This window comes from Corylus avellana, chromosome ca2 (genome assembly GCF_901000735.1).
Source record: "Corylus avellana chromosome ca2, CavTom2PMs-1.0".
NCBI classification, from domain to species: domain Eukaryota; kingdom Viridiplantae; phylum Streptophyta; class Magnoliopsida; order Fagales; family Betulaceae; genus Corylus; species Corylus avellana.
In genome coordinates, this window is record NC_081542.1 from 15,256,767 (window position 1) to 15,278,487 (window position 21,721).

The 21,721-nt window shown below is 36.0% G+C and overlaps 5 protein-coding genes across 7 annotated transcripts in view; 4 read left to right on the forward strand and 1 right to left on the reverse strand.

Moving 5' to 3' along the window:
* The window catches only part of LOC132171312 (DExH-box ATP-dependent RNA helicase DExH8), a 10,893-nt gene extending 5,719 nt beyond the window's left edge, over window positions 1-5,174 (forward strand). Inside the window, exons 8-14 of the mRNA XM_059582599.1 lie at window positions 555-835; window positions 937-1,056; window positions 1,143-1,287; window positions 1,480-1,748; window positions 1,825-2,019; window positions 3,957-4,475; window positions 4,663-5,174. Of these exons, the coding sequence (XP_059438582.1) occupies window positions 555-835; window positions 937-1,056; window positions 1,143-1,287; window positions 1,480-1,748; window positions 1,825-2,019; window positions 3,957-4,475; window positions 4,663-4,887 (1,754 nt within the window). The 3' untranslated portion in view covers window positions 4,888-5,174. The remainder of the gene's footprint in view (window positions 1-554; window positions 836-936; window positions 1,057-1,142; window positions 1,288-1,479; window positions 1,749-1,824; window positions 2,020-3,956; window positions 4,476-4,662) is intronic.
* A 667-nt stretch (window positions 5,175-5,841) lies between these two features.
* Window positions 5,842-9,231, forward strand: LOC132170786 (uncharacterized). Of its 2 annotated transcripts, none has more exons than XM_059581890.1 (2): window positions 5,842-6,828; window positions 7,499-7,656. In XM_059581890.1, exons 1-2 carry the CDS (start codon window positions 6,129-6,131, stop codon window positions 7,513-7,515), a joined length of 717 nt encoding a protein of 238 aa, XP_059437873.1. In that variant the 5' UTR covers window positions 5,842-6,128; the 3' UTR covers window positions 7,516-7,656. The 2 variants fall into 2 exon arrangements, with proteins under 2 accessions (XP_059437873.1, XP_059437872.1); XM_059581889.1 differs by lacking the exon at window positions 7,499-7,656 and adding an exon at window positions 8,747-9,231 and having other exon boundaries at window positions 5,846-6,828.
* Window positions 9,232-10,652: 1,421 nt separating this feature from the next.
* Window positions 10,653-12,436, forward strand: LOC132171638 (mitochondrial zinc maintenance protein 1, mitochondrial). Its single transcript, XM_059583009.1, has 2 exons — window positions 10,653-10,914; window positions 11,999-12,436. The coding sequence occupies exons 1-2, from the start codon at window positions 10,674-10,676 to the stop codon at window positions 12,070-12,072; spliced, it is 315 nt and encodes a 104-aa protein (XP_059438992.1). The 5' UTR covers window positions 10,653-10,673; the 3' UTR covers window positions 12,073-12,436.
* Window positions 12,437-12,538: 102 nt separating this feature from the next.
* On the reverse strand, window positions 12,539-17,374 carry LOC132168444 (peter Pan-like protein). 2 transcript variants are annotated; one of them, XM_059579430.1, is made up of 8 exons: window positions 17,350-17,374; window positions 17,040-17,110; window positions 16,540-16,719; window positions 15,709-15,939; window positions 15,186-15,278; window positions 14,904-15,091; window positions 13,930-14,123; window positions 12,539-12,902 (listed from the first exon to the last, which is right to left on the reverse strand). In XM_059579430.1, exons 2-8 carry the CDS (start codon window positions 17,055-17,057, stop codon window positions 12,790-12,792), a joined length of 1,017 nt encoding a protein of 338 aa, XP_059435413.1. In that variant the 5' UTR covers window positions 17,058-17,110; window positions 17,350-17,374; the 3' UTR covers window positions 12,539-12,789. The 2 variants fall into 2 exon arrangements, with proteins under 2 accessions (XP_059435413.1, XP_059435412.1); XM_059579429.1 differs by lacking the exon at window positions 17,350-17,374 and having other exon boundaries at window positions 17,040-17,309.
* A 2,381-nt stretch (window positions 17,375-19,755) lies between these two features.
* On the forward strand, window positions 19,756-20,775 carry LOC132172051 (pectinesterase inhibitor 6-like). The gene is made up of 3 exons (XM_059583484.1): window positions 19,756-19,860; window positions 19,959-20,063; window positions 20,152-20,775. The coding sequence occupies exons 2-3, from the start codon at window positions 19,960-19,962 to the stop codon at window positions 20,624-20,626; spliced, it is 579 nt and encodes a 192-aa protein (XP_059439467.1). The 5' UTR covers window positions 19,756-19,860; window position 19,959; the 3' UTR covers window positions 20,627-20,775.
* Window positions 20,776-21,721: the final 946 nt, after the last annotated feature.

Consider the following 21,721-nt stretch of genomic DNA (forward strand, 5'->3'; position numbering starts at 1 on the left):
ATGGGGTTTGGGACTTGATTTCCCTTTTTTTTTAGAACCCCTGACCTTTCTATCCAATAAAAAAAGCACGTATTTTTTTAAATTTTTGTAAAGATAATGCTGCGCTCTGTACGTCTGATTGTGTGGTAGTTAAATGCATGTCCTAGTCTGATACTGGTGGTTATGATCAAATGAGAAAGTGTAAATCCAACTAAATAACTTCAAATCTTGTGAAGTTTTTTTTTTTTGGGGGGGGGGTCCATTTTCGCAAGTTTAGGAGATGTAGGGAGTCATAATGGGTTGTAGTTTATGTCTCATCTTCTCATCTTTTAGATCTTGTTAATTTTTGAGACTGTACATGCCTTTCGGGTGATTGTATATCTTGTCTACTTTTTTTGTTTGAGGGCTTTGCCCTTTCTTTCAATGAAATTATTATTCATAAAAAAAATGTATGGAGTCATAACAACACGTGCTATGTTAAAATTACTATATTAAGTGATCCATTGCACACTTGCACATTTGCATTTTACCATGAGAATTGATTAGGGTTCAAATTTCTGGAACTTTGATGCCAGCCTTGCTGCAGAAGGCTCTGGATCCACCAGATCTTGGAGTTGTTGAAGATGCATTGAGTTTGCTTGTTGACATGCATGCATTGGATAAGATGCCTCCAAGAGGCCGGTATGAGCCTACATATTATGGACGATTGCTGGCCTGTTTCTCATTGTCTTTTGATTCTTCCGTGCTAATACTCAAGTTTGGAGATTTTGGAATGCTGCGTGAAGGCATTGTGCTGGGTATATTGATGGATACGCAACCTCTACCCATTCTTCATCCTTTTGGAGAGGAAAATTTGGTATTATTACCTATTAAGTGATTGAACCTTTGAGTTTCAAAAAAATGCAATTATTTGCTTGAACAATTGCCTTATCTGATTCAGTTAATGTTATCCTCCAGTTAAATGAGTATATCGACTGCTACTTTTGTGGAGATAACAATACTGTCCTAACTGGACGAAAGGAGGTGAAATTAATGGGAAATTTACGTGCATTTCAGTTTTGGCAACGTGTTTTCAAGGTAAAGTAGTATGTTTTTACTAGGGGGTTTGGACTTTTTATTATATTCTGAATGCATGATTTGCACATTTTGCTCTTTCTATGAAGGATAAGCACCGTCTCGAACATTTGAAGGAAGTTCTGAAGTTCAATGAGATGAAAGCTATCACAGCTCTGCTGCCCAAGATTGAAGAAGAATGGTGCTCTTTCCATAACCTTGTGCCGTCATCATTACATCACATCTCAGAAATATGTATGGATCTATGCTTTGATAATATCAGTGGGCACTTCTTTTTAATTAATCTTGTGTAGTCATAGCTACTCTATGACAAATGTATAATGGTCAACATCAGTCTTAGAGCACTTTTTTTTTTCAAAAAAAAAAAAAAGAAGAAAAAACTTAGCATTGAGCTTCTTTTCAAGGTTGAGTGTCTTTCTTTTCCAGATGAAGATGTATTAAGTTCAGTGCATCGTTTTCGGCCCGCATTTCTGGCTACATCCAATGGCCTCCCATCCTACTACGATCCTTATGAATTTGAACATACATGCCTTTTCCAATGTCAGCCAGATGGAGATAAAAATGCACACACCGTGGAAGATGAGCACCTTGAGCCATCTAATGAAATAAGGAAATGTCTTGCTGTACCATTTGTTGCTTCCAATCACTTTCAAGGCAATGATGTGGTTGAAAATTTTGCAACTGCTATCAAAGAGGTATCTTCTTTGACTGCCTTTTGGACACTATTCTGACATAAAAACTAATCCTCCATTAACTTGTCATGCATAACAGATAAAATTTAAGTACACAGAAGACAAATCTGGAGATCAGCATAAATTTTTTGGTGATGGCAGTTCTCATGTCAATGGGGAGGCTCCTCTATGTGTATATTTTATTAATGGGTCCTGCAACAGGGGCAGTCAATGCTCGTTTTCTCATTCACGAAAAGCAAATAAACCCATATGCAAATTCTTCTCTTCTATCCAGGTATCTCACATGTGTAGTTTCAAATCAATTCAATATTGCCTTTGAAGTGCTTATATAGCTTTCTTTTCACTTAGTTGTACGATACTGACTATTTCTCTATGTTGGGATGACTTGAAATGTATAACCAACCCTGTCTCACCCAACGCAGATACCAACCCAGGGCTGTCTTTTCCTGGTAAAATTATCTAATAATTTATATCAAACATTGTTTATCTTTACTGGTGCAAATGGGAATACCGATGATGAATATAGAGAATGCTCTTGTTAAGGTTATCTACTGTTGAATTTTCCAAAGTTGATATTATGATACAAAATTAACTACATACTTACCCACGGTTTCTGCTAAAGCCTCTTCAGTTTGGAACTCTTTGGGTTAACTCTTCTGGCTCCTAACGCTTGCTAAGAATTCTCGTTGCCAGCACTTGCAACATATTATTATCATGCACAGATAAGTTTGCATTTCTGCAATCAGCAGATTTGTGCCCACAAATGTGGTGCCACAATTGTAATTATCAACTGAATGATTGTGATACTCCAAAAAGTTTGTCCCAAAATGAATTGCCCACTTTGAGTGGGTGGGTTATAAAAGTGTTTATAGGTGCCAAGCCCCTCATTGATTCTTAACTAAGTGAGATTGAACTGTATAATTGGCTAGGAAGCTCTAATTGCAACTTGACTAGTCTTTTTTGAATGATTGTGTAAATGTGGTTAGCGTTTTCACTGGGTTGTTACAAATGGTAATAGAGCAGCCTAGTAACTCCATGTAGCGCTAGAGCACTATATGACTTGTGCCCTGACGTCCTCATCAGGAATTTAAGTGGTTAAGATTGTGACAATAGATAAATGAATTGCCCACATTGAGTGAATGGATTATAAAGGTGCTCATGGGTTCTAAGTCTCACATTAGTTCCTTACTGGATAAAACCGAGTTTTATAATTGATTTTAAAGAGTTTCAATTGCAACTTGACCAGCCATTTTGGAGTAATAGCAAAGATGTGATTAACACTTTTTTTGGGCCGTTGCAATGATAGCATTTGTGGTCTTACTTTTGAGATGCAAATTACTGAATAGAGCTTAATAGGACCATCTGTAAAATTTATCTTTCTTATATACTTAGTAGGAGTTCATTGACAAGTCCTTTACATAATTAAGGCCTAATCTTTATTATGCATAATCTTGTCTCTTACGGAAGGGGGCAGGCATCTTGGGTTTACCCCAGTCCCACCAAAGGTGGGGTCGGGGATTCCACGTCATAAAAAAATCTTTATTATGCATAATTGAACTGCAGTACTTGTTTGGATAAAGCGCTTATTCTAGGCAATGCACTTGTTGTTAACATTTTAATATTATATCCCATATTAGGCAGAGGACTTGTTAGTAGCATTCTAACAATATACCCAAAATGAAGTAATTAATAATTATCAATAAGATCATCAAATACTCCCATGTAGATTTTTTGGCCTTCTGTTTGAACTATAAATATGTTCGTAAGGACAGTGTGGGCTTAGAATAACTCTGTGGAGAAAGTAATGTATGATGAACTGTACATCTTGATACTGATTTAAAGTCTGCACCCAACTTACTCCACTACTAGTACAGTTTCAACACATGAGAACTATGATTCAATGTCATTCACAGTAAGTTTTTTTTTTTTACCTATCAAAAAAAAACTTAGCGTGAATGACATTGAATCATAGTTCTCATGTTTGAAACTGTACTAGTAGTGTATGTTTTGGGTCCAGGATATGCAACTCATTCTTCACAAAAGTTGTGGAGTTTTTCTCATGCCTATTCTGGCAGTGAGGTTGCCAGTCTGGGGACAGTCCCTTCTGAAGAATAATATTTTCCTTTTCTTTTTCAAGAAAAATCTTAATAATTTTCTGATTGCAGTTTGATGCTTTTCTTGCAGTGTAATTTCTATTTTCATTTATGACAGGGTTGTCGAAATGGAGATTCATGCTTCTTTTCTCATGATCTGGGTCCATCAGTATCATCTAGCTCAACCATATGTCTGCCAGAAGATGCTATTGCAAATACTGGATCCCTTCTACGACTCTTCCCCACATCTCCCCATGGACGCATTCTTGTGTTGGATGACATGGCCTTACATTTCTCCTCAAACCTTGCTAACCACTGTGCTCCATCCAAGATAATTTCCACCACATGTTTGTCCGAAACCTCAATCAGTGACCCATCTTTATCAGGTGTAAGAATTTTGTGGGGCCATCATCACCCTTACCAGATCATCATTAAAGGAGGGAAGAGCCCAATCCCGTGGAATGAAGTGAAGTGTGTGCTATGGTTTCCTAACTTTGATAGCTGTGAAAATTTGGATGAGCAAAAAACTCTCTTGCAGAATTTCTTTGAATATCTGGCTATCCGTATATTGGCTGATGCCTTGTATGAAGTGCAAGTTATCCTTACCATGAACAACATGCGATTTTCACAACTACAGGTAATGCTTGATACTAAAAATCATTTATGTTTTGTCTTCTCCACTGCCTGCTTAGCTGCAGAGATTTATCATTAGATTGGCAATTTTTATGTGTTATCAATTTAGTCCTTCCATTAAACTGGATTCATTTAATAACGCAATGGTGACGATGGAATTTTTTTAAAGTATTTGATTATTGTTGTTTCAGGTTGAAAAGTTGGGCAGTGATTGCTTCTTCTTTCTTACTGAATCATTTCGATTTGACGAAACAAGCTTTGGGAAGTTGTCGGACTCGGTAACCACGAAGAAGCCAATGTTGGTATCGACGCCCATCTCGTATGTTTTTGATCTGCACCCACCTACTGACATTCAGTTTGGTGATTATGCGACGACACTCCACAAACATCTGCATGGTACCCAGAGAGACTTTTAGAGGATTTCCTGTGGGTGCGTCCATAAAGTTCTTAGTTATAATTGGGAACAAGATTGTGTATATGTTGGTTGTAAAGTTATTTGCCTTTGGGCATTGTGTAGTTATACCAGGATAATGACATAGGATAATGGCATATCCTAGCGAAGTCTCATTTGGTTATGCACGTTTAAGTTTAATAATGTTGGTATTTTGATTAAGGATCCCATGTTAATCCCCAATGTGGTTGGGCATGTATTGGGGTGAAAGTTCGACTTGAGAAATGAGAATCCTCAATCCTTTTAGTATTAGATGTTTTGAGTTTTACTGATGCCTTGATAAGGTTGGGTCAAACAATAACTCAGTTGGATTTGAAAGAGCGCTTGTAGTTTCCACCACTTAGGCTTCTCATGATTCTATAGTTATGCTCAGGTAGAATAGTTACAGTTGGTCTTTTTCGCATGCCTTTTTAATAAATAAATAAAAAAAAAAAAGTGTTTAATGGTAGTTTTAGTTATGTTATTTTCTGGAGAATAGATATTGGCTTTTCACTTGGATTTGTTATCCAAAGCTTGATTTTTATTCTCTACTTTTTGCTTCTATCATATGTGAAAGAATCTAGTCTTGGAATTGTTGTTTGTGCAAATCATGGTGAAACTAGTAAATTAAAGAATCGTATTGTACCTTTCCGTGTCAGACGTTAAAGTGGAGTTCCCTTTTTTCTAAAAATTGAATTGAATTGAATTTTATTATTATTATTTTAATTTTGATTTAATTTTTTAAGTTTAAGTAATATTTTATTATTTTATGATTAGTAGGACACGTGGCGCTAAGTAGACCGTTGGATGAAGATGGACGGACAGGATTGCAGGATTTGATTTGAGGGGATCCTGATCCCTTAACCCATCAACGAACCGAAATCCCATCTGGAATCAAAGAAAGCCCAGTTATATAAATGAAGAAACAATATAAAAGAGGCAAAGAAAAAAGAACAAGAAAAGAAGTCTATGACTCTTAAAGAAGACAGGAGTATATTCAATGCAATCAGATCTCATGAAACCCCCGTACCGGGGGCACGTGGAAGGTGAGCATATCTGATTCTGATTGCATTTGCAAATAGCATCCAAGTGCTAGTTGAAATCAGCTGCAAGTCTTCAACCTTCCCTCTCTCTCTCTCTCTCTCTCTCTCTCTCTCTGAGATTCCAAAGAAGGAAAAAAACTCGCCAAAAAGAAAAGAAAAAAGGGCAGAACCCAACCCAGACTCAATGTCACACAAAGCCCTGGATTCGCGGCACTCCATAGAATCGTGTACACTTCAGCTCCACACTTGGAGACCCTTCCAGCGCCAACCCAAAACCCTAGACCCCTCTGACTCAAAGCCCTACCACTACCACTCCTCCACCAATGGGATCCACACCAAGCGCCCCTGCCTCTCCGACCGTGCAACCTCGTTTTCCCTCGCCGACGCTGCCGCCATCGACATGTCCAAGCTCACCCTCATCGACGACGACCGGCCCAGACACTACCACCGGGGCAGCTTCAGTTTGATCGTCAGGAAACGGCGTCGCCGCGGGTCGAGATCGGTGTCCGGTCGGAGCAGCGACCGGAGCTGTACTCGCCGGTGCTGCTCGGTGGGAGCGTCGGCGGCGTACGGGACGTGCTCGGATCTTCCGGTGACGGACTCGAGCGGAGAGCTGTTCGTGAATGGGGACGCGAATTGGGCTTCGGATGTGAGCGAGGCGAGGAATTCGAGGAGGGAGAGGGATGGAGGAGGAGGAGGGAGCGGAGAGAAGGACGGTTCGGGAAATGGGTTTGGGCCAATTGGGGGTTTTGATGCTCAGGGGAACGAGTCCGGTTACGGGAGCGAACCCGGGTACCGCGGGGACGCTGAGTTCGGATATGGGGATGAGCTTGACGAGGAGGAGGATGATGCTAGATTGTTGTTTTGGGGCGAGCAATTTGGAGGTACAAAGTTTTGTGGATCATTCATTTTCGTTTTATATATTTTCATTATTCTGAATTTTTGATGTATACATTGAATTTATTTCGTCGTTTTTCTTATATAAAGTTTCTGAATGTGGCAATTCAGGACCATTTAGAGAAATGTATTATAACGAAGTGGGTTCTAGGGAGGTTAGTTTAGAGGTAGTAGCAATTGTGGTGTTGTTGGTATCATAGCTTGTTGGGATTCAGACATGCTGAAAGCACTTTTTTAGTTTTTTTATAGCACTACTATGGGTAGAATTGGATGATGGATTTGATAAAACTTGTTTGGTATATATTAATTAGTGGTGTACTCTGGAAGAATCTTACTCATTTTTTGGCATCTCTGGCTAAGTTTCATTTGGTTTGAGGAAAGTGATACAATATTTGAATGACACGGATTGAATATTGTAAGAAGAAAGCCTGTGGGTGAAAGAAAGTGCAGCAAATTTTTTTAGTTTGCCAATAATTATCCTGGGAATTTAAATTCCTATTCCCTAATTGTTGGAAGGGCAACAATCTACATGTAGGATCAAATACTCTTTTTATGCTCCATTTCAATTTTGGAGCTTAATAGAGATTCTGGCCCGTATGTCATGTGGGTCAATAGGAATCTTGTAACTCATTCCACCTTTCACTTTGTTTTGTGCAGCTGCCTGGAGCAACTAGGATATGCCTCCCATTCTGAGAGGGATAAGTAACATAATTCACCTTGTGGAAAATATGCAGAACGATCATTATAGATTTTCTCGTAGTGGATTTGGGCATTGTTGACAGTCATCAGTTCTGTGTGTTTCAGGAAGTTGCTGCTGGTTGGTAGAACTTTTTCTTTGATATATAAAAATGATATTATCTTTAGTTTGGGTGTTTTGGGAGAGGGGATGTTATTCTTTACATTAATTGCAGCCTTCAGATGTTTGGGACATTTTGACTTCACATTTCTAAATTTTCAATATTAGGTGCATTGTGCATTGATGCCTTAATTCTCCATGCTGGTCTTAGTTTTAGTACACACATCATCCGCAAAAGTTTGACATGGAAGTTTAGTTGCAGCATCTTGGTTGGGTGTCCAGAGCCTAACTTAGCATGGTTGGACAAAAATTGAGGGAATGAAAGAAATCATGCTTTTTGTTTGATACAAATGAGGGAATCAGCATATAACAGTAATAGTAGTGGCAGTTCTACTGTGATATGGTTGGATTTAGTTTGTGGTGTGGCAGAGGTGGCAATGACAAAGCTTAGATTTTAATGGAATACAAATTAGAGAGTCCATATTTCATTTAAAGTGACTATTTCATCCAAATATTGTTTGATAATCAGAAGCCGTTTTCTGATCATATTATTGTCACCGGAAGATGCTTTTACTAGAGGAATTAACATAAGGGGCATGTGGTGGGAATTAAGAGCGCTAGATCACCTTAAAGTAGTATAGGTTTAATTGGAGAAATGAGGGTGTATGTGGAGCTTCTGGACACCTTCCAATAGTTGTATATCTTTATAAACTTTGGATGTTGCTTTATCACACACTTTGTTTCCATTGTCTGTGCCGTGTTCTTGTCCTTGTCAAGTCGTGAATTGTTATAATTTGAGGTATGGGAGATCAATTAGAAAGAAAATCACAAAACCAAGTGGACAAATTAAATAAGATATGCAAACGATTTAAGTGGGGAATGGCTATATATCTTTTGAAAATGGGGAATAGTGCACAAATTTGAAAACGAAGAGGATAAAATAATTGAAAGAATGTTAGTTCACTTGTAATCTTAGCCTTATGTGTTACTCTATTATTTATTTATCCCGGGGTTTCACGAGAAGTTTACATTTTGTTCTTCAAGCATTTGTTTTGTTTGATTTGTTTGATTCAAGCTCAATATGCTTACATGTCCCTTTCTTGTACCAGAGACGGATTCTAAAACGGAGATGGTCGGTGAGAACACATTCTCAGATCAAAAAACCCATTACAGATGCAGGCGCAAGAAACATGATTGCAGAATGGTGGATTCACTGAGGTAACAAAATATGTCGGTATACAACGAATTCCTTTTTTTTTCAGCCAGTTCTTGGCTTCCCGTAAGGAAGGTTTGTTAATTGTTGGGTTCTGGATTGCCCAACCGGTACTTCAAAAAGGGATTATAATATCTTCATCCTACTTTACTGCCTATCATCCTGACAATGTCAGCAGTTGGATCCAAATGTTGTATAACATGCAGCACTCTGTCGGTCATGCTTAAGGGATTTAAGGATGTGGATTAGGTTCTTGTGCTTTATAATAGCATATAATGCTGTAACAAATACAAGCAAAACTCTGTTTTTATTCATGTACTTATTTTGTAATTGAGTTCCTGCCAGAAGCTGTTGTATCAATATTTATCATTTTTTAACTAATCTCTCTATATATATATATGCTATTAAAAAAACATTTATCATTTTTTTTTTTTTTTTTGGTTGAAGAAGTGTTTTGATGTAACATTGGGGGAAAAATTGTTTGTGTATGAGTTGTTTATTAATGTATTTGTCTTGTGAACAAAATCTAAAGGTAGAAAACAAAAATATAAACATTATACAAATTACTCTATTGACAGATCCATTGGTTTTGAAAATGCGTTTCACTTCAAAGAAGACAACCAATCGGAAAGATATCACCGGAGTATAGCTATCTTGGTCTGTCGGCAGTAGCTGGGTTTTGTGATGTTTTTAATGCACTTTTTGAAGCTGGGTTGGAACAACGTGTTTGTTTTCTCTGTAGGCAACTGTTCTGCGTGTAGATTGTGAATTTTTGAACCTGATAGGAGATACGGGAAGAAAATGTTGGTTGAATGGTAGGCATCACCTAATATATCAAACCCCAAAGGAAACCAAAAAAAAAAAAGCAAAAAGAAAGGGGATAGATATTGATTATTTTTTGTGGTTTGTATTAAGGTTGGCAATTTTTAACACGACTTATAAATTTGACATAAAATTAGTGGGTTAGGGTTGAGGCGTCTGGCTCGTTCAATTAAATGGGTCGAGTTATGGTTGAACTATATAATTTTATACTCATGCCTTGACAAGCAAAATTTAGGGCTGAAAATGTTTAGTATTACCCGTAAACCTAACATGCTAATGCTATCATGAAATTAGTAGTTTAAAGTTGAGGAGCAAGTTGATAGGAGATTATTCCAATTTGAGAAACTGTTAGAATATTACATAAATATGAGGTCTCTAGAACTTAATTGGAAATATGCAAGTATTGATCAAACAATCAATCAAAGAAATGAGAAAATGTTTACTACTAAATCTAAATCAACATGGTAGAATTAAATTACAAATACCCAAAGTCGAAAATAACAAAAAAAGAAAAACAAAGTGTGTACAGAAAAAAAGAAACCCAACAACCCTGTCCCTGTGCCGTTTGCAAGGTTATTTAATATATATATATATATATATATATTCTCTGACTCACGCCGTTAGCACTAGAGATGGAAAACTGTGCCGTTTGCCAAACTTGCAAGAGGCAAGAGGCTTCGCCGGAGCCGGAGTGTCTACCGGTGATGCCTAATATTTTCATCCATTGAACATTTAATTATGTAGGGAACATGCAGAAACCACGGAGAGTCAGAGACGAAGCTGTTTGAATCAGGTTCAATGCCAAAGAGCTTCTCTGGAAGATAACGGCGTGAGTCAGAGAATATATATTATATTTTTATTATTTATTAAATAAGGCAAAGAGCAAAACGGCACAGTTTTGCTTGGACTGTTATGCAAAACTGTGCCGTTTTGCATAACAGCTTTAGCTTATATCCATCCCTAACGTTGCAAAGGCCAGAGCGAGAGAGAGAGAGAGAGAGATGGCGAGAGTAGAAGCCCTGAGCGCGTACAGAGCGCTGCTGAGAGCGACTCGGAAAACCTTCGCCGGAGACTCACAGATGCTGACAGGTTCGGCCGCCGAGGTCCGAAAAAATTTCGAGGACAATCGGCAAGTAACCTCCGAGGCCGAGATCCGGAGGCTCCTCGACGAGGCACGTGAGGCCACCCATTTCATCGCCAACATGATCGTCCAGGCCAAGCTCAACTCTAGCGGCGGTTACCGTAAACCAACTTTCCCTATTCAAAATATCGTTTACCATTTTCCAAAGTTATTATTAAATGGAGATTTTATGTATTTTTCTTCTTGTGTCATGCATTCCTTGCACTTGTGAAATTGTTTGTGCGTGTTTAGCCTGATTTTTTTTTTTGTAATGATTTGATCAAATTTCAATTTCTGATACATTCAAATATATTGAACTTCAACGGTTAGAACAGCCTAGGTTTTTTTGCGATCGAAAACCGAATTCTAGTGATGCCTGTCAAAAAATTCTGAAATTCATGGCCCAAAATTTATCCCAATTTTCACAGATGAAACTGAAAAATCGCGAAAAAGGTGCATATTGTGGATAAAAGCATGAATCCGTTGAATTCGATGAACTTTTGATATTTAACAATGAAAACCTGGCATGGAAATATGAGAAGCAATGAATGTTCTGGCAAAAAAAAAAAAGGTATTTCCTTTGTTTCTTTTTTAGGCAAAAAAATACTTGGAGTACTACAACTTTTATTATAAACCCTTACAAACTCACCACACAATTTACATTTTATGAAAATGAGTGTCATGTGGATTGTCGTTTAACAATTTATATTTTAGTGACCTACGTGGTAAGCGTCACATTAACTATTAAGTGAGTTTATAAATCTGGTAAGTGTTATATGAATTCCCACGTGATAGTCCACATTTTCGGCTAACGTGGCAAGTGTGTTACATGGAGTATTACGTCAGTTTGTAAAGAACTTGTAATAAAAGTTGCAATAACTTTAACAACACTGTTTGAGAAACTAGTTCCAAAATCTTCATTATTATTGTAGTCAATTAGATGGCCTTAGATAGGACCTAAACTTAATTACATGGCATATATGACTGCCTTAATTTCATCATCACACTTTCATGTTTAGAGAAGGTTTTTGGTGATTTCTGTGATTTTGCTTGTTGCATGTATTGTTCCAGTGTTTGTATCCTCCTGATTGCAAGATGTGGTAGCCCGAATTCTATCTGTTAACTACATGTACTATTTAATAACTTGGTAGACGATTATATAAGAATTTGACCCCTTTTTTTATATGCCAATTTGGATTGCTGCAGAAATGAAGCCCAACAAAGAGCATGCAGGAGCAACACTTGAGATTCCTTCTGAAGACATTCTTAAGACCGTCTAGGAGTAATTGTGGAGTTTAATGCCATGTTTTTTGGACAATCTTTGCCTCAAATATGAGCTTTTTGTCGATGATCGAGTATTTTTTCCTCAGTATTTTTCCTCATTAGTGTTCTTGAGGGACTCGCTCAAATATTTTATTTGTTTTGGGAATAATTTTCTATGAGCTCCCTTTGGTTGTTGCTGAGACTTTTGTAGTAGTAAGCTTTCGTCTAGAAGCATTTCCCCTGAAGGGTCATGTACTGTAGGTTGTATATCGTATACATTTTTGCTCACATTTCTGGGAAAAGTTGAATGCAACTCTTAAGCAGTCCCAGTTTTAGATTATCAAAATTGTGGTTAAAGTCTTTAGGCAGTCCTTTTTGGTTTATGGTTTTTGCATTTGCTGTAGGGCAATGGCATGCCTTTTATTGCATGCATGGTGTTCTTATTTAAAAGTGAAAGGAAAAACTAAAGAGATACAGAAAACATCAAGGCAATTAAAACCCAGAAATCCTCTTGTTGAACCCGAAATAATGTTTCTTTTTTACTTCAAAAAAACAAAACAAGAACATAATATTTATGATTATAGGCAACAGTGCCAAGGAGGCTCTCTCTCTCTACAATTAGCACTCGGTGGAGTTTCCCTATAGATATAGGTACAGAATTTCCCTCGTGAGCAAGTGAGGCTTCAAAAATACCAAAAAGTACCCCCCACTTCAGTTTCCAACTTGGGCAGCAACTAGTCCACCTCATCATCTTCCTGATCTTCATCCATGTCTTCCTTGTCTTCATCCGCATCCTCATTTTCAGGATCTGTCCCATTGTCCTGCGTTTTCTTGCCCTCACCATTTCCTGAGAATAACAAGGGGAGAAGGAGAATAAAAGTAAGTTCCTGATATAGGTTTAGTAGAAAATATATCAACTTTCAAGGAAGGGCACGGATCAAGAATAAGGAACAAAGGAAGAGTGAGTTATAACAGAAGTATTAAAACAATAATATTGATGACAAATCAAGATAAGGATAACAAACATGTTGTAGAAATATGGAAAGGAAACAGGATAAGACCAGAAAATGAGAGGAACAAACATCCGATAAAGATGATAAGGGGCCAATGATCACAAATCCTGGTTGATTATATAGGAAGATAAAGTTTAAAATGAAGAACATATGTGAATTGGCGAGAGATGAGAGATGAGATCAGGAAAGAAGCAATGCACTTAACAGGGGAAAATTAGGATTGGGCAGTCAGTTAGACCATGAATGAAGAGGATGTAATGAAATACTGGCTATGTAATATGGCAGCCAAGACAAATCAGATAGAATCCAAGAGTCCATTGAAGAACACCCAGTAACATCACTAGAAAATCTGAGCAGAATTGTGATTTATCTCATTTGAACATGGCTAGGAGCTATTTATGCGTCACAGACAAAATTTTACCGGCAATGCATCAAAAAAACTTAAGTACAGGTCACAGTACAAATGCGTTTAGAAAATGGGCGAGGTAAGGATCCAAAGCAGTACATTTAGTTTTGAAGGGGTTGCAATTTAGAGAGCTTAAGAGGGTTGAGGAAATGTTTCTGTGTTCATAAAGAATGTGTAGAAATCTTTTTTTTTTTTTTTTTGATAAGTAAGAATGGGTAGAAATCATTGATGTGAAGAAAAGCATTGCTGGTGGAATGGCCAGACTAGGTAATGGTAGAACTGCACAATTAAGTACATCATATGGCATTCTTGTAGTCGGTCACCCCTAGAATCATTAGTCAATTGAGTTGAGAGATGCTGTTTTCCGAATATGTTATAATGTTTCTTTCAACCATATAAATGATCACCTTGCTAGAGGAAAAAGAAAGCAACATGTTGCATGAGAGAAAATATACCATATGCGCTGAAGATGACCCCGCCGGAACACAATCCTTCCTCAATCTTGATGAGTTCAAGAGTCATTCTGGGTCCGATCTCTTGAAGTTTGACAGCACTTTTTGTTGAAGCCCGGTTTACTCTACCAAGATCACTAGACAGAGTCACGGTCGCTGCTTCTTCATCTGCTTCACTTTCTGATCCATACCCAGCCCTTTAAAGCCACAAGGAAAACAAATATAAAACCAGAACAAATGGGTAAGATTAGTCAATCCAAACGGCAAACACATGGGACTACATAAATGCACATTTCTGTTCATTTTCCTCCCTTCTCTATCTTGTACTTGGTTATGAGTTTCTTATATTGATGTACATAAAAGAGGATGACTGAAGTTGACAATTTACCTTAAAAAAAAAAAAAATTTGAAACTTCGAAGCCTTGCACTAATATATCATCAAACCACTGCTCTAATTGATTGAATCAATAAAAAAATTAATAATAAAAAAAAAGAGCATAAATTTGACATTGAAAAGCCCTCATCTTTTTATTCATCCATATAGCTTGACGGTCCTACCTTTCTATATTCTCTAAATCCCAATTAAAAACATAAAAATATAATGATATGCATTACTATATATTAAAAGGAAAAACAATAAAAAAGGTGATTGGTCAGTAAATGTCCTTATTGGAAGAGTGACACTTCTTAAATACACGCTCAAACCCAATATTACAAAGACTTTTTTGTTGTTGTTGTTGAGAGTGGGGGATTAGGTAGAAAAGTCAGATTGAGATCATTTTTATGATATTCTTTCCGACAACTTTTAAATATCAAGTCTAACAATATAAAAGTATCACTTGTAGTGACCCATGATGAACTACCTGTAGACCTCAGGAAACACTTCACAGTGGATGGTAATATAACGCTCATTCCCAATACTGCATGCTAACATAATTTGCTTTAAGAAGACTAAAATAATAAGAAATACTCCTTACTTTGTGATAAAGTCGCTCACGTCCTGAAGATTCCTTAAATCTGGGAATTGATGGTTCTGCACAAATTTTCTAACTCTACGGGAGACACCCACAGGCTGTAATCTTATGGAATAATGCCGAAAATCGATAAGCTTTGTGTCCTTGTTATAATTAAGCAACACAATTCTCTGGCAAGAAGAAAGTTTGACCTGAAAAATTCACATTAAAACAACATTAAGAGGGGATATAAGATCATGAGTCTTGCTGGTGCTGGCAATAAACTGAAATTTCTTTGAAACTCACGGTGTTTATATGAATGGCGGGAAAGATGTTCTGAAACATTATGGTTGTGAGCTTTAGATGTTGATCACCAGTCCCAAAACCAGAAAGAACAATCTGCCAATAAAATATACAGAGATTAATATTGGCAAAGTTTAAGAAGAGAGACTATTTCACCATCTGCTTAAGTCAAATTACGCAATTGTATGGCTGCGGCCCTTTCCTCTTCTGAGAAACACATAAATTCACTAGCATTAGCTAATAGAAGATATGTGTATTGTGTAAGGTACACACAAAGTTGGCTCGTACGAACAATTCATGAGTTCTGCTGCACTGAGATAGTACTACAGTTAACTTGTTATGTCTCATGCTAAAAGGCTAGTAATGATGTATAATACTACTGATCATTTCGTCAAAGATGAGACAGATGCAAATTCCCAAAGAGAGCTATTTTAGCATTTTTCTTTACTTTCTCTAACTTTTAGCAAATCAAACAAATCATGAATTTGTGCTTTGTACGTGAGCTTGAGTGAGAATATAAAATTACCAAAGGAGAATTTTTGAAAAGATCTTGAGGACATCTAGGACGCAATTGAGATTGAGCAACATCAGTTGCCAATGAGTATTCTTGTATCTTAAATGTAAGAGTTGGGCCTTGTGGGGTCCTTCCAACCCTCAAGTAGGGTGAGGTTGCAGTTTTTGACAATATGAGGAAATGCGTTACACCCATAGGCCCAGCAACATTCAAAAAATCTTTGAGACTATTCCGTTTCTTCTCCTGCAATAATAATAATAATAAAATATCAGTTAACTAAAAAATTCTGTCATAAAATTAGGATATTACCCAAAAACAAAAAAACAAAAAAACAGCTCAACAACATTATGTCTGGCCATATAGACAAATCCACTTAGAAACTGCCGAGTACTTGCTTTTAATCTAATTTTAGCCTATTGTTGACACATTGCAGTGGCAATCACATTTATAAAAAAGAATTACCGGGGGAATCACAGTATGCAGAATTTAAGCTGTCCACAGTTATGCTCAATAATTTGCCTATGATCTATATTGCTTAATTGAGTTCCTTATATAAAATCGCAAGTATTTATTACAACAAACCCGCCATTTATAAATTGCATAAGCTTCCAACTCACAATTTACATTAGTCTGAAACTGAAGTAAAGAACTCCTCTTGAAAAGCATTACACGATGACCCCAAAAACCTTTCAGTTGCTTTTGTGAGGTTAAGATATTTTTCGCTCTTAAAAATTCACACTCATGTGATGCGTACTTCCATCAATATCATATTGCAACAGAGTTAAGCTTCAGGAGACAAAGAAACAGAAAGAGAGAGCAACACAGAGAACAAATAATCTTTACCTTAAGATTGAGAGCAGTATAGGGAAGCATCAACTTTCTCAAATCCATTTGAAGTTGCCTGAGAGGACCAGGCAACTTCCCTCTCGCAAACACAAAGCTCTTTGGAATCTTATCGCCTGTGATATGGTCCACAGTAGGTTGCTTCTTCTTCAATACCGGCTTCACAAACACCTTCTTCTTCTGTTTAATTCAAATAACAGCAAAAACAATCACGCAAACCTGTAAACACTCATAAAAACTAGAACCCCGTTTGGTTGCTCAGAAAATGGAAGAAACAAATTAGTTATAGAAAACCCAAGTAAACAAAACACCGAAATCAAAACGTACTACAGTTATTTGACTTAGCCTCTCACGCTACAATTTGTTCCTACCTCCAGATTATACCACATATATACCATAAGACCCCGCAATTCATTTTCTTTTCCTTTTCTTCCATTTTCTCCGCAACCAAACAGCTGGGAAAGTTAAGAAAAACTAAAACATGACAAGATTTTGCTTACATTTCGGAACCGAGCCATGGCTTCCAAGAATCTTGAATTTCAGAGCTTTCTGATCAAATAACTTCTATAGCCTAAAAAAAAAAATAAAGCAAACATTTAGCATAACCCAAAATATATAAATTCTTCCTCAACTTACATAAATCAAGAACAGTTACTAGAACAAAAGCTATGGTTTTTGACGAGCCAGCTAACGCTAATTTCAGAATTCTAGGACTTCAATTCAAAACAATATGAATTATATATCAGAATCAAAATTAGTATAGAAATTAAACAAAAAGGAACAAAAATGAGAAGAATACGAGGGAATTACCGGGTTTTTTTTTTGTGGTTCTTCAATCTGCTAGTGTCTTAGGGTTTAGGGTTTTGTCAATTTGGGCCGGGCTGAACCAAAAATAAGAGCCCAAGTTTGGCCCACTACCTGAAAATAGCTGGTCACTAGTCTCAAATGTATGGGCGGTTAAGGACAAAGTTTAGCTTTAAGCTGGGCTGAAGAAATGTTTTTCAGTGTAGCTTCTTTGTTTTGAGTTAATCTCCTTAAACTATCCCTCCAATAACAATTACCCCATAAACTATCAATTACGACAATTTACTCCCCAAACTACCAAAACAATGACAATGTACCCTCAGTGCTAGCAAAATGATAAAATTACCCTTATATAATTTTCAATAAAACAAAAATACCCTAACAATTTTGAAAAAAAAAAAAAATAGTATTTTTGTTTTTATTTTAGGAAGGTTAATTTTCGTCATTTTTTAAAAATCTGGAGTACATTGTTATTATTTTGGTAGTTTGAGAGAGTTAAGTGGAATTTACCATATATATATATATATATATATATATTGACAAAAAAAACTTTAATTTTCATAAAATAATTTTTCTTTTTTAAAATTATAAACCGTTTTTTGAGTTTTAGCTTTTTATTCTCAAATCTCCAAAATTTGTCGTACAAACTCAATTAAATTAGCATGTATTCAAAATGTATGAAATTTTTATATATATTTTTAATAAAGTATGTAATTTTTATGTGTGTTTTTAATATATTTTTAGACACCTCAATTTAATAAATTGAGTCGAAAGAATTTCCTTTCTAAAATAATTTATTGTTTATATTTTTCTAATAATGTTTTATGAGTGAAATAATGGTTTAATTAAAAAAAAAATTTCATATTCGCATATAAATTCATAAAATTATGTTTTCCGAAATGAATTTGGTTTAGGCTCCGTTAAAAAAAATACTGTATGTATGTGGTAGTTTTTTCATTTGTTATTTAATTTCAATTTTTTCGTGAGAAAAAAAAAAAAAAGAGTAAAATTGAATCCGAAACGTTTTTACCACACCTAAGCTAAATTCGAAAGGGAAATGCTAAGTACTATAATTTTATCTAACATTTATTCAATAATATTGACGTAACATTTTTAATCAATCGTTTTTTTATTATTTATTATTATTATTATTTAACAAGAATTAATCTAATAGTTAGTTGGGAGTACTACATCATCATTGTTGAATGAATGTTCAATAAAATTACAATATCTGAAATTACCTAATCCAAAAAAAAAGAAAAGAATGTAGTTAGTTAATAGGGTAAAGTCCATTTAACCTCCTCAAACTACCACCCCCAATGACCATCTATCTTTCCAAACTATCAATTGCGACAATTTACCCCCCAAACTACCAAAACAATGACAATGTACTCTCAATTTTAACAAAATGACAAAATTACTATTACTAAAATAAATGCAAAAATACTAAAATTTATTGATTTATTTATTTCAAATTTTAAGGGTATTTTTGTCCTATTGAAAATTTTATAAGGGTAATTTTGTCATTTTGCTAGCATTGAGGGGTATATTATTATTGTTTTGATAGTTTGGAGGGTAAATTGTTATAATTAATAATTTGAAGAGTAAATTGTCATTTGAATGGTAGTTTGAGGAGTTAAATAAATTTTACCCTAATTAATATAAGAACATATGTAACTAGACACATCTTCCAACATTACTTTCAACTTTATTGAAGGCCATTTATTGAAGGAAGGAAAGAGGCCAATAATATTCCAGGTGTCCACGTCTACAGTACTAGTCTCATCACACAATTTTTAACAATTGACCTTATTGATGTGACATTTTGATTTAGCAAGATTTTGGGGCCCTTTTTCAAGACATGAAAGCTTATAATTTCCAATACAAATATGGATATTACTATACAACATATAATTGCCCTACGAGGATAAGGTCAAGATTTTGCTACGTCATACATTTTTTGTCCGACCACTCTTCAAAAATTTTGAGATGGCTAGGCTAGTTAGGGTAGCTCCTAAAAAAATTGTCATATTATTTATTTTGAGGTAAAAATAAAAAATTTTAATTTTAATTTTTAACCAACCATCTAAACAAGTAATCTGACCACCTCTTAAGATTTTTAGAGTGATCGGACCATCCTCTTACCACTCAAGAGTTTTAAAATCGGCCAATCATCTTTAAACACTTTTGAGAGTAGCCGGCCTCTCCTTTGGTCGCACCCTTTTTAGCGGCGGGTTAAAAGAAGCTTATGCTTAGAAAATTTTGTTTGGCTCAAATTAGATGATATGACAAAATCTTTACCATTCATTCTCACCACCTGCCATCCATACAATCTTTAACTCCTTAGTCACCACTCCCTTTCCCTTTCTTTATTGCACTCACCAGCCTCTTGCCGAAATATATCTCCACCTGCAAAAACAAAACAAAAAAAGGGAAAGAAAAAAAGCTCTCACCCTTTCCAAGTCACCAAAATCCTTTTCAGAAACCTGCCCCTCAAAAAGCTCTATGATTTCACAGGTCATAAAAAAGCATGAATCTCCCTTACTCTTCTCCTATTTCATTCAATAGTTTCTACTTGATCATCTCCTTCAACTTTCTCTGTTCTTTTTCTGCAGAATGATCAGAATGTCATGTATTCACCACATATTTGTGACCTTCATGTTTCTTGCATGGCTGGCAGAGGGAGACAACTATGTTCAAGATGCATGCACCGTCACAAGGTATTCTTAAACAATCGAGACAGAATTCGAACTCACGATTCCTGTTCTGATGCAGACGAATTTAATCATTTAATTTATATTTTTACAGGTATCGAAACATCTGTGTTCGCACACTCGCATCATTCTCAAACACCGCTAGGAGAAGTCCTAGCAAGTGGGCACGTGCCGGTGTGTCCGTGACAATAGGTGAGGTGAAGAATGTTACTCAGGACTTGATAGGATTGAAGAAGCAAAGGGTAATGAAAGGAATGAACATAATTGCCCTCTCAGATTGCATTGAGTGCTTTGAAGATGCAGTTGATGAGCTTTACAAATCTCTGAATGTTCTCAGAAACCTCAGCAAAAGTACATTCGATATTCAAATGGGTGATCTCAACACATGGATAAGTGCAGCTCTGACAGATGAAGATACTTGCTTGGATGGCTTTGAAGGCGTTGAGGGGGGAAAGCAAGTTGAGTTGCTTCGGAAGTGGGTTTTGAATGCTTCTTATGTCACTAGCAACGCCCTGGCTCTTGTTAGCAAACTTGCAAGCACAGGTGTGGAAAGCCTAAACGATCCATAGAAGTTCTGCAGAAGGATTTTGGCCATTTTTACACAAGTATAAAAATATTATATATATAATATAGTTTTATTATGTGTAAAATAAAGATTTTGTTTGGTTGCCAGTAGCGACCTTTTTCATTTTATATAATAAATTTCATGCAGTTTCTATCCATATGTACGAATGTATGCATTTTTGATTGTGACAGTCGAAATAATTGCTTACTAGTCTACAAAGAAATCTTGTTTCTGAGATATGAATATTTAATGGCTTGAGAACTTTGTGTCGGCATAGGCCGAGTAATACTACAAGTTTCTCTCGTGTTCCTTTTGAATCTATCTAAAAATTATATTTCTATTAAAATCATCATTGAACTTGTAATTAATTATTATTGAATTTTGATAAAATAATAATTTTAATAGTCACATCATTTTTGGATGGACTTAAGAGGGACACAAGAGGGACTTCTAAAATTGCTCGCATAGGCCGTATAGCCAACATTCATCTATTACTTTTTGTTTTTTTTCCTTATTATCATTGAATTTGTCAAACCTACTTGTGATCTCACATTCAGTCATACTAACTACTGTATCATGTAATATATATATAAAAATCTCTTTTTCATTTCATAAAACTTTAGTATAAGTGTAACACCCAGGGTAATTAATAAACGCTAAAAGAAATTAAAAATTGAGAAATAAAAACTAAAATAATAAATAAAATAAATGTTTGGGTGAAAATAGATTGATCACAATGAGGTTCGTAGGCATTTGGCAAAATAGGAAAGAAAATTTATAAGTTATAAGTTAAAAGTTTAAGTAAGTCTTGGAGATTACATTTGAACACGAAGGAACGTACATTTGAACGGGAGGGAATCTCTATGTTGTAGTAAGGCACGCTAGTAGGATAGAATCGACGGTCTCAGGATTACATATACGATGATCGTGTTCGATCAAATGCGCAAAGTGCCCCATTCGAACGAGGTAGCATCTCCACATGTCACCACATATTGGAGTAATAGGTAAAAATCAACGGCCCAGATCAATACACGCGTGTGACTAAGTGAGATTTGGCACGCGTTTAATGCTGGCTGACATGCCACATTCGGACTCGAGT

What these genes read in the sequence shown, in the direction of transcription:
- LOC132170786 (XM_059581889.1), top strand. Translation starts at nt 6,129, where the DNA reads ATGTCACACAAAGCCCTGGATTCGCGGCACTCCATAGAATCGTGTACA. An exon ending in TTGGGGCGAGCAATTTGGAG is followed by an intron (nt 6,829 to 8,746) that starts GTACAAAGTTTT and finishes TTCTTGTACCAG; the next exon opens with AGACGGATTCTAAAACGGAG.
- LOC132171638 (XM_059583009.1), top strand. Translation starts at nt 10,674, where the DNA reads ATGGCGAGAGTAGAAGCCCTGAGCGCGTACAGAGCGCTGCTGAGAGCG. An exon ending in CAACTCTAGCGGCGGTTACC is followed by an intron (nt 10,915 to 11,998) that starts GTAAACCAACTT and finishes GGATTGCTGCAG; the next exon opens with AAATGAAGCCCAACAAAGAG.
- LOC132168444 (XM_059579430.1), bottom strand. An exon ending in TTTTCAAAAATTCTCCTTTG is followed by an intron (nt 15,279 to 15,708) that starts GTAATTTTATAT and finishes TTTTATTGGCAG; the next exon opens with ATTGTTCTTTCTGGTTTTGG. An exon ending in CCGCCATTCATATAAACACC is followed by an intron (nt 15,092 to 15,185) that starts GTGAGTTTCAAA and finishes TGAATTTTTCAG; the next exon opens with GTCAAACTTTCTTCTTGCCA.
- LOC132172051 (XM_059583484.1), top strand. Translation starts at nt 19,960, where the DNA reads ATGATCAGAATGTCATGTATTCACCACATATTTGTGACCTTCATGTTT. An exon ending in GATGCATGCACCGTCACAAG is followed by an intron (nt 20,064 to 20,151) that starts GTATTCTTAAAC and finishes ATATTTTTACAG; the next exon opens with GTATCGAAACATCTGTGTTC.